Source organism: Alligator sinensis, unplaced genomic scaffold (genome assembly GCF_000455745.1).
Source record: "Alligator sinensis unplaced genomic scaffold, ASM45574v1 scaffold103_1, whole genome shotgun sequence".
NCBI lineage: Eukaryota > Metazoa > Chordata > Crocodylia > Alligatoridae > Alligator > Alligator sinensis.
In genome coordinates, this window is record NW_005842226.1 from 1783458 (window position 1) to 1794211 (window position 10754).

Genomic DNA, 10754 nt, shown 5'->3' on the forward strand with positions numbered 1-10754 from the left:
GGCCCCACCAGGGCCAGGCGCAGCTGGTCCCACTGCCCCCAGGCATGCAACAGGGCTGGGGCAGCATGGTGGTAGGACTGTTTCCTGGCAGCCCTAGCAGCAGCAGCTGCTTCCAGCTGCCGCTGCCAGTCTTGCTGCCACCACCAGACCCAGCCCTGTTTCCTGGGCACCCTGGCCCATCTACCCTACACCCACTGCCAGGGTGGCAGAAGCGGAGGCAGGAGGCATAAAATGCCCACAGCCTGAAGGAACTGACCACCCATGCATCCCCACTGCCTGCCCGCTGCGCTTGCCCCACCAGCTGAGCAGCCAAACCCCGCTGCATACTCCCTTCCTCGCTGTGTCCCTCGCTGAGACCCCTGCATGCCCGTGGGCATGCTTTGTTCCCACGGAGAGGAGGGGCAGGCCCGAGACCCCGCAGGCAGCCATACCACCACAGAGAGCAACACCAGGTGGGCCCAGATCCCCCTGGAACCCTGGCATCAGATGAAGCCTGCAATCAGGATCTCCATGGAGACCGGCTGGGTCCCCCATGGGCAGGACTTGGTCAGCTGGGCAGATGGAGCTGCGGGCAGGTGGGAAACAGTGTCTGGGAGTGGGATGGGAAGGTGGGGCCAGGATCATGGGGCAGTGACAGCATGGGGCTGGAGTCCAGGGCAGAGATGTGCAGGGAGCAGACTGCAGCTCTGCCCTGGGTTCTGGCCCCGTGTTGTCACCACCCCACGATCCCGGCACTGCCCACCCACAGCCCCATCTCCTCCACCCAGCAGAGCATGCCCTGCCCTTGGGGTCCCAGGCTAGTCTCCATGGAGACTCCACCCACCTGCTCCATCTGGTGCTCCTGGCAGTGGGTGCAGGACGGATGGGCTGCACAGGATTAATTTGCATTGCCTCCTTGCAACAGCTCACCAGAACTCCCTAAACTGCACTCTAGCCCCCTAAAAGACTGCCCACCCTTACCCTACAGGCCAGCCTCGGGCTCTCCTGGCTGGTCCTGTGCACACAACCACACCACACCAAATACAAATATAACCAGGCATTTCAGAGAACAGAGGTTTAATTTGCTGGATGAGTCACTCCAGACTCACCCATCCCAAGATCTCACACTAGAACCCCTTAAAACTTCCTCCCAAGGGGGAGAAAAGGACCCCTGTCCCCAGAGAGATATACCATACTGATCCACTAGAGCCCAGCCTCAGGGCCAGGCAGTGGGGAATGTCCAAGTGGCACAGGGCAGAGACAAAAGGCGGGGAAATGGCACCCCTTGGTGCAAGAGACACCAGAGAAAGGATTGGCTAGGGGCTCTGTACTCCCTGCCCCATAGGGTCCAGCAGCAACAGGGAGAGCCTGGCCAAGTGCCCAGCTTAGCCCCTTCATCTGCGGTAGCGGTAGCGCTTGAAGTGGAACCAGAGTTGGAAAATGCCGTTGGCAAACTGGCAGCGGAAGCCATGGCGGTGGGAGTACTCCCACTCGCGGTTGACGATCTTGAAGGCAATGTCCTCGTAGGGGGGCCCGGCATGAAAGCGCAGGATGGCAAAGTCCTTGTTGTCCTGGCAGGCCTCTAAGAAGTACTCCGGCGTAGAGCGCTTGTCAATCAGGTCAGGGTAGAAGATGTTGAACTTGTAGCCCTGGACAATCTTTGGAGGGGGGTTGTCAAAGTCATAGTGAGTCTGGTTGTACTTGTTCCACTCAAAGCCTGTGTGTACCCGGTTGAAGAAGCGGGGTTTGCGGGGCCGGTACTTGTCAGCCCACAGGTAGGCCTTGCCTGTCAGGGGCATCTCCACACTAAACTGGGCCTCGTCAGCACCCATGCCCTCCTTGGCCTTGCGGAAAAAGATATCCTCCGCGCTCTCGGTGGCATCTCCTGTGGGGAAAGGTCAAGACCAGAGTCAGGGAGAGGCTCAGAGTAGGGACAGGACCAGCAGCAGCTCAGAGACTACAGAAGGGAATGAGGGCCTAACGCCTCTATCTCTAACAGCTGCTTTAGTGGGAGCTGCTGAGAGTCATACCAAGGACAGAAGGAAGAGCATGCACTTTTCCACTGGTCAAGGCCTCATCCACATATCAACAGCTGGGCTAGGGAACCCCCCGCATGGCACCACCAAGAAGAGGGAGGTTGGGGCTATCTCCATGGACTGTGGGTCAGGCTCCAAGGGGATGGGGCTGGCTGAGGGACTGACAAAGCTCACAGGCAATAACCTGGCGAGAGCTCTCCAACACCCAGCATGCCAGGAACACTCCAGGTGCATCTCAGCAGCCTTTCCTGCCCAGAGCAGAGGGGCTGGACCCGATGATTTCCTGAGGTCCCTTCCAGTCGTAAACTTCTGTGAATCTGTGATCATCCAAACCCACCAGACCTTCAGGCCTGGGCTGAGCACTGGGCTTTGTTAAGTGTTGTGTTAGACTACCTCAAGCAACCTACTGCCAGGCTTTCCCTGGGCCCCTGGTGTTTGGGTCCCAGGAATGGAGGGAACTAGGTTTATTTAGTTTGTAGAAGAAAAGGCTGGGGGGGGATTTAATAGCAGCCTTCAACTATCTGAAGGGGGGTTCCAAAGACGGTGGAGCTGGACTTGTTCTCAGTGGTGACAGATGACAGAGCAAGGAGCAATGGTCTTAAGTTGCAGCAAGGGAAGTTTAGGTTGGATATTGGGAAAAACTCTCTCACTAGGAGGGTGGTGAAGCACTAGAACAAGTTACCTAAAGAGGTAGTGGAATCTCCATTCCTGGAGGTTTTTAAGGCCCCGCTCAACAAAGCCCTGGTTGGAATGATCTAATTGGGAATGGCCCTACTTTGCACAAGGAATTGGACTAGATGTGACCTCCTGAGGTCCCTTCTAACCCAATTTTCTAGGATTCTATGACCATTGCGCACAACATGCTTCCAGAAGCTGCTCTCCCAGAGCCTCTTTTTTGGCGCTTCCTGGGGCAGACCCCGAGGCATGAACAATCCCAGCCCAGCTCTCCTCAAAGCTGCAGAAGCTCCAAGCCCAGCTGGCACTTGGGCATGAACCAACCAGGCACTTCCTACCTGTGACCTGGAGCTGCTGCCTCAGAAGCAGCAGGCGCTGAAGGTCCTCCTCTGCCTCTATAACATGGGCATCGAAGGGCAGCTCATTGGAGCCCAGCAGCCTGGGGCTGTACTTTCCGGCATCGTAGTCATCCAGACTCTGCTGGATCAGGTCCTCCTCCATGAGCACTGCTTCCCCTTCCCCATCCCCCTTGGCCTCCGTCTCAGCCTCTTCCCCAGGCTCTGAGGAGGGGCCAGGCTGCACTGAGGTGCTCTCTTCTGGGTCAGGCCTACAAGGCAAAGGATGGTGACAGGGATGGGCACTGGAAGAGTCCCAGCCCCTGATCCCCAAACATTTTCCAGCCATGACCCCCAATTGCAGTAGGGCTATTACCTGTGACCCCTGTACATGCTCACTGCTGCTCATGTGCAGGGCTCCCCACACCTCCCCTTCCCAGGATAAGCAAGTAAGCCTGCTCCTACCCTGCAGGAAGCAAAAGCAAACCCAGCATGACTTAGCAACTTCAGTCAGGGCCAAGCTCCCTGGTGTAGCTCTCACCGTGGGGCAGGGGACAGCTGGTGCCCTGTCCCATTAACTGTGGGCACCTGGGGGAATCAGTGGCTCCATGGAACTTGTGTCTCCTAGTTCAGGAATTCCTGCCCTAGGCAAACAGAGACACTTCATTGTGACAGGAGGGGCGATCAGCCAGACCACATTCAAGGGCTGTGCTCCAGGAGTTGGAGGCAGAGGAAAGAAGCTACAGTGCTGCCCTCTGATGGACAGACCCCAGACCTACTCCACAGCCATCAGCTGCAGGTGTCATCAAGTTACCCTCCCGGAGCTACAGCCCACAGAGGCCAAACCAACCCCGAGCACCCCACAAGCATGGCTAAAGCATCCTAAGAACGCTGATATCTCAGTTTAACCCAGAGCAAAACCACGTTGTGACCTACACTGCAGAGGACTCCGAAGCAGGGAAGCAGCTGTGGGCTGGCTGATGCGCCTGCCTGTCTCAAAAATGGACGTTCCTTGGCCAGTGCAGCCCAAAGCTTCTGGAGCAAGACGGGAAGGGCCCAGTGCACTGAGGTTTGTCCGTGGAAGGCTGGGAGCACCTTGCAGGATTGTTCTTGCAGGGATGGCAGATACTGAACAGCAGGGGACCCCTAGCATAACATTAGCTTCTTTCCTGGGATCCTCAGGAAAGAAACTAGTGCTGTGCTAGGAGTCTAGGGGCAGCAGAGCCAACGAGAAGGGGAAGCTCATTGCAGCCTACATACCAGCACTCCCCACTCATTACCAATAATTGCTAGGCCCTGGGTTCTCCCAAATGGTAGATTTCCTGACCCCAAAGGAATGAGAATCCTTGGTAAAGGACTCTCCAAGTGTCAGAGAAGGGAACCTGGCCTGCAGTGCTCCACTACAACAGCTCCTGTAGCCACTTCAGCTGTACTGTCTGGATGCAAAATCTCCCTGGCTCAGGGACATTGGATAGGGCCTTTCACTACACAGGGGCATGAAGCCTTGGTCAACAAAGGAAGTGCGAAGGAATACTAGCAACATTCAAGGACTGGACATCTGCACTGGGGCTACATATGCCTGGTGCACCCCCTCAGGCACACAGCATAGTTGAGGCACCAGCAATGATTCAGTCTGCCCCCGCACCAGCTGTCCCTGAGTGGACAGCTCAGCCTTCAAGGATCAGCAGCCCCCCTCACAGCCCTTCAGAGACCTGCCCCTGGGTCCCTTGTTTCTGCCCCTGGAGCTCTGGCTGTTTTATGCAGGCCGCCCCATTTCGTTGACATGCCCCACAAATCAGGAAACAGGTGCCAAGGTGGGGCAGGAACAGTGGCAGGCACTGAACACAGGGGCCTTCTCTGAGCCCCAGGTGCTGACTGCTGGCCTATGTTGCACCTTAGGGACCAAAGACATCAGAGGAAGCTAACAGGGTAGCTTGCATAAGAAAGAAACAGACCCTTACATACCTGTCACTGGGGGAAGACGGGTCCTTCTTGAGGATGGGGAAGAGTGGCTCACTCTCCACACCCTGCTCCTGCTTCAGCTTGTACAGTTTCTGGCGCAGCACATCCTGGTGTCTCTCCCGCAGCCTGCAGGGAAACAGTTACCAGCAGATGTTGAATTGCTCCTGACTCAGGCCTGACAGAATGGGTGCCCACCCACTCCAGTCCAGCACTACTCACAGGCGACTGTAGCAACGTAAAGCACTTTGGCTCCAAGCTCAGGTCCCCTCCCAGCCAAAAAAGGGGCTCAGCATCAGGCAGCAGGAACTTCTCCATTCAGAGAGGAGGGGATTCAATGACACCTGCCTTTGTCATCCACAGTATCTGGACCCATCCCTCTGCAGCACAGGCTGAATGCTTCCTCCTGCCCAGCCAGGATGACTTGGAGTGCAAACCACCCCTTCCACCCCCCTGCCAAGAAAGGACGCAATCTGCAACCAGTTGGCAGGAGCTGTGCTGCTGCTGGGCTTGGAAAGTTGCCCAACTTTGTGGGTGTGTTACCTACCCAAAGCTGCCCCATTTGCCCACCCAGCTCACATCAGCTGCACCCTTACCTGGCCCGGGCCATATACGCCTTGAGCTGCTGCAACAGACTTTCCCAGTAGCCAATGTCTAGGTTGGGCCCGCCTGCCCGGATCTTGCCCTCAATGCCTTGGTAGAGAGCTTGCAGCTGGTTGTACGTCTTCCCCTTGAACACAGACTGCACATCTGAGCTGACAGAGGCATTGACTCCTTCTCGACGCTCTCCTGCCACATGGACATGAAAGGGTTAATGTCTGCCAGGTCCAATGGGCATGGGACCCCTAACTGTAGCTAGGAGAGTGGGGGTGTCCATGAGCCCAGTCCTCCAGGATTGTATGCTCCCTGCCTGACTGCAGAGGAAGCCAGGCTGAGATCTGCCACTGCCAAGTTGGAGCATGCCAAGATTTTGTTATTCATGGGCAGAGGGCCCATGGTCCATGCTGTGCTGCTCTCACCACAAACCCTTGTCTGGTGTAAGCTTGGCCTGTGCCTGCCCAGGTTTGTCCTGAACTCTGTCTTGAAGGGCAGGGAGAGCAGGAAAGTCTGCACTAGCTCCTCCTAACCCAGGGGAGGGCAAAATACAGCCCGTGAGCCGTATCCAGCTTGCCAGGCTGTTCTATCTGGCCTGCGGGGTACCTAAAAAGTTTAGAAAATTAACTTATCTGCTCCTGGCTGCCTGTCAAAGATGACAGGAGCCAGGGCCAACAGGACCCAGGGGAAGCCGGCAGGACTCAGGAGCAAGTCTGGTCCAGCCCAGCCCCCCCAACCAGAAGCCTATGCCTGCCTTGACTTTCACTGCTCCCCTGTGCGCCAGCTCCCCTGGGCTGAATCGCCAGACTGTGGGAGCACAGGGCTGCACCAGTATCCCAGGGCCAGGAGTGGGAGGGGCGTGTGTGTATTTATTGGGCGAGTCCCCCAACCTACACGCACTCACATCCCTCCCTTGCACTGCCATACATACAGACACCTACACCCACACCCTCCCACAAACCCCATACCAACCCACACACCATATCCACAGATGCACCCACATGCTCCCTCACCCCACACCCACCCCCCACAAAACCACCACATACACACACCCCCCCTCCCTACACCCCACAGCCCCCCACAAACCTATACCCACCCACATGCCCCCCAACACCCCACAGTATGTAACAGTAAGACTTCATTTTAAGCTATTGTACAAATCACCTCTATGTATACTACACAAACGCATGTAAATCAGGACAAAAATATTTTTTAAATCAAATTAATGAACGTTGTAGATGTTTGATTTTTAGAATTTGGTATTTTTCTGGTTCTGAGATGGCAAAAACCCCTTGCTGAAAGGAGTATTTCCAGGGACAAGGGGAGGGACTTCTGGTGGCAAAGGGTGGGGGTTAGGGGCTGGGACTACCAGTCCCAAGATCGCCACCAGGGGGCGGAGCACCTGTCAAGGGGCAGGGCTACAGGAAGTGGTTCTCTGCCCAAAATAATTGCCTGCCCCTGTCCTAACCTGTGAGTTCTGGCAGGCAGCTATCCCTGCCCTCTCACCTGGTCCCTTCCCAGAAGCCTCCAGTTTCCGCAGCTTGGAGATCTCATCCTCAGTGATGATGGTCATGTCCCTCCAGAAATCCACATTCTTGCCTTGCTCCAGCTCCATGTAAACCTGCAATTAAGGAGCATACAGAAGTCAGGGGTCTGTCCTTCACTGCTGTCTGCATCAGGCTGTTGGCCCCTGCTGGTGCTGCTGTTCTATTGACTACTATGCAGGTGAAAGGATGAGTGCAAGTTGGGACTGAAGCTGTGGCTAAAGGAGAGGAAGAAGCATCAGCAGCTCCCAACCTCACCAGCAGAACACGAAGCCCTGGTGGCAGAAGGTGAGGAGGGATGCATCAGGAGGGTGCTTGTCTGTGCTCCCCACAGAGCAGGTACCTGGATATCCTCTAAAAGATCCTCCATGTCAGATACCGTCAGGCCATTCAGGAAAGTGTAAGGCTCATGCATCTCCACTGCTAGGTCATCGTCCTCTGCACTGATGTACTTGGCCAGCAGGTCGATAGGCTTGGCACGGCCATCCCGGATCCGGATCTTTGATCTGCAGGTGACAGGAGGGTCCAGGGTGAGCACTGGGTACCTGGGCCCTCCACCAGCCCTGCCCACAGCTGAGCCACTGGTGCCTGCTTACCGCAGCTTGGCCTGCTGGAGGTGGAAGTTGTCCTCTTGCTCCTCCCAGGTTTTGAAGTGCTCTGCCTCCTTCTCCCGTTGCAGCATCTCCAGCTCCTGCTCACGCATCGCCTTTTCCCGCTCCCGCTCCAAGCGCAGCTGCTTCACCTACTCAGCAGAGGGGGAAGCTGGTATGGAGCAGAGACCAGGGCTACTGCTCCCCATAGTGCTGATCTGAGAACAGGAACTCAGACAATACTTTAAACAGAGCCCAGCATTCAATCCCTCATGGACTCTGCTTGGTCTCATCCTGAGTTGGGAGAGCTGGAGGTCCATGAGAGCAGGTGCTGGGAACCAGAGGGAGTACTTACCTTCTGCAGTTCCAGGCGATTATCCTCCTGGATTTGTTTGTTTCTCTCCTTCAGCTCCTTCTCTTCCAGGTGGCTGATCCCTTTCTTCTCCAGGGCCTGAAAGCATTCATGCATTAAGAGGATGTGTGGAGCCCCATATCCCGCAAAAGGCCTCTCAGCTGCCATCTAATAGGAACTCCTAACAGGCTTCCACACAGGGCATTCAGTACCTGCCATCTGTACCCTCCAAGAGCAGACCCCCTCACCCAACTCATAGTTTCATAGTTGTTCGGGTCGGAAGGGACCTGAGCAGATCATGAAGTCCGCCCCCCTGCCATGGCAGGAAAAAGTACTGGGGTCAAACGTCCCCAGCAAGGGGTTTGTCTAACCTCCTCTTAAAGACCCCCAGGGTAGGAGCCAGCACCACTTCTCTTGGAAGCTGGTTCCAGGTCCTAGCCGCCCTGACAGTGAAGTAGCCCCTCCTGATGTCTAGTCTGAATCTACCCTCTGTCAGCTTGTGACCGTTATTTCTAGTCACTCCTGGTAGTGCTCGGGGGAACAGGGACTCCCCCAGTGCCTGCTGGTCCCCTCTGACTAGTTTGTAACAAGCCACTAGATCCCCCCTCAGCCTTCTCTTGTGGAGGCTGAACAGGTTCAGGTCCCTTAGCTTCTCCTCGTAGGGCCTGCCCTGCTGCCCCCTGATCATGCGGGTGGCCTCCTCTGGACCCTCTCCATGCTGTCCACATCCCTCCTGAAGCGTGGCGCCCAGAATTGGACGCAGTACTCCAACTCCTCAACAAGCTATAGAAGAATTTAGCCACTGCTGCCTCCCAGAGAAGTTGCTACTGAACTAGAACCAAGGCTGAACTAGCTGGCAGGCACCACGAATTTAGCCTCAAGTCTGAATATACAGAAATCTCCCCTCAATTTCAGGTGATAATAAGTGCATTAACTGGCAGCTAGGGGTGTGCAAAGTGGGCCCTATTCGATCCGGATTTAGATTCAGCCTGAACCAGGGACAGCGGCTCGATTCGACCAAATCCGAATCTGAAGATTCTATGCTGATTTGGAGAATCAGCGATTCGGACACAGACACAGCTCTAAAAGTTTTTTCTTTATACCTTGAGGTAGCAGGCATGATTCATGATCACTGCAATGCTGGGGTGCATGAAGCATCCCACAGGAGTCCCTCCACGTGCTTGGTGGCAAACCCAGAAATGGACCGAAACTACTTCCAGCCCACTTCTGGGTCTGCCGGGGAGTGAACTGGGAGGCCTCCCCATGCCCTCCCATCTTGGCAATTGGCTGCAGGGGGACTCCGGCTGCCCCCCCCCCCCCCCCCACAGACCCAGGAGGCACTAGTCACTGAGCTGGGGAGGTGTGTGTGTTGGGGGAGGGGGCCAGCACGCTCCACAGCGGACCCGTCAAGTGGACTGGAAGTGCTTCTGGTTCACTTCTGGGTCTGCAGCTTAGCACGCTGGGGAGCCCCTTGCTTTTCTGTGGGATGCTCCATGCACCCCAGCATCACAGCATTCATGAGCCCCTGCTACCTAGAGGTATCTAGAAAAAACATTTAAAGCTGTCTCTATGTCTGAATCTCCCCGAATCAATTCGGAGGATTCTGATTTGATTCAGAGAGATTAAGGGTCCTCCGACTCAATTCGGATTCACAGATTCGGCCACAGGATTGGGCCAAACCTGCACTGAATCGAACCAAGAACGAAGTTTTGCACCGCTGTGGGCTAGCTTGCTCCATTGTCTGTAACTCAAGGCATGCGACCCTGAAACATGGCTATGGGGCTGCAAAAGCAGCTGCCCCCAGCTGCAGAGAAAGGTCGTTAACAGAAGGTCAAATGGCTTGAGCAAGGATTCCAAGAAGGCAAGTGCAGGTACAAGGGAGGGCACCTCCTGCAGGGCCTGGAGCAGCTTTTGCTGTCACACCTCTGTCCTCTCTTATCCTTATACAATTTGGGTAACTCACTCCACACAAGCTTGTCCCTCTCTGCCCCCTATCACTTCTCAGCTGCCAGCACAAGGGCATGAAATAAGGCACAAAAAGATTCTGCTGAGCTTTGCCTTGGTAGCAGCTGAGACCCAATTATCTGATGATGGGGAGGCAACCCCATTTCTCTGGCACCCCACAGCTGGTTGAGTCTGAAGTACGAACTCGCCTTGCTCCAGATGAAGGTGCCTAGAAGGTTGTTGTCCCCAAAGGGGTTGTCGGTGTTGGTGTAACCCATGTACTCCTCGCCCCATCCCATCTTCTCACGTTTTTTCCTCTCCTTGGCCTCCTTCTTCGCCAGCCGCCGGGCCCTCTTTTCCTCAGGCGTCTCCAAAGCTTTCATCAGTGCAGCCTGTTGCTTCTTTTCATCCTTCAACCTCAGACGCTCCTTAACACTCAGCTGCTGCCCCGAGTCCTCCCTGGAGCTCTGGGAACGCGAGGGAGAGGGAGATGTGACAGAGGACACCGAAGACCTGGAGCTGGATCTCTTCCTTCTCCTGTCTCTGCTGCGACCTCTCCTCTTTTCCCTCTCGCCTTCTGAGTCTGAACTGGAGGGACGATCTCGCGACCGAGAGCCATGTTTCTTTTGGCTTTTGTGGTGCTGGTCTCTGCTCTTGCTTTTCTTCTTTTTCCAGCTGCGTCTCTCCTCCCCAGAGTCAGAACTAGGAGAGAGAAACAAGACTCTAGACATCGCTACAACCCCAGA

At 55.6% G+C, this 10754-nt stretch overlaps 1 protein-coding gene across 1 annotated transcript; it reads right to left on the reverse strand.

The window, feature by feature from the left end:
- Window positions 1-1039: 1039 nt before the first annotated feature.
- Window positions 1040-10754, reverse strand: CACTIN (cactin, spliceosome C complex subunit). Its single transcript, XM_006027201.3, has 9 exons — window positions 10218-10754; window positions 8068-8163; window positions 7719-7864; window positions 7466-7628; window positions 7085-7199; window positions 5581-5773; window positions 4991-5113; window positions 3029-3297; window positions 1040-1864 (listed from the first exon to the last, which is right to left on the reverse strand). The coding sequence occupies exons 1-9, from the start codon at window positions 10737-10739 to the stop codon at window positions 1374-1376; spliced, it is 2118 nt and encodes a 705-aa protein (XP_006027263.1). The 5' UTR covers window positions 10740-10754; the 3' UTR covers window positions 1040-1373.

Excerpts from the sequence above, each read along its gene's own strand:
- CACTIN (XM_006027201.3), bottom strand. The coding sequence starts at position 10,739 with ATGTCTAGAGTCTTGTTTCTCTCTCCTAGTTCTGACTCTGGGGAGGAG. Across the intron at positions 7,865-8,067 it reads ATCGCCTGGAACTGCAGAAG|GTGAAGCAGCTGCGCTTGGA; the intron begins GTAAGTACTCCC and ends TCTGCTGAGTAG. Across the intron at positions 3,298-4,990 it reads CCGTCTTCCCCCAGTGACAG|GCCTGACCCAGAAGAGAGCA; the intron begins GTATGTAAGGGT and ends TTTGCCTTGTAG.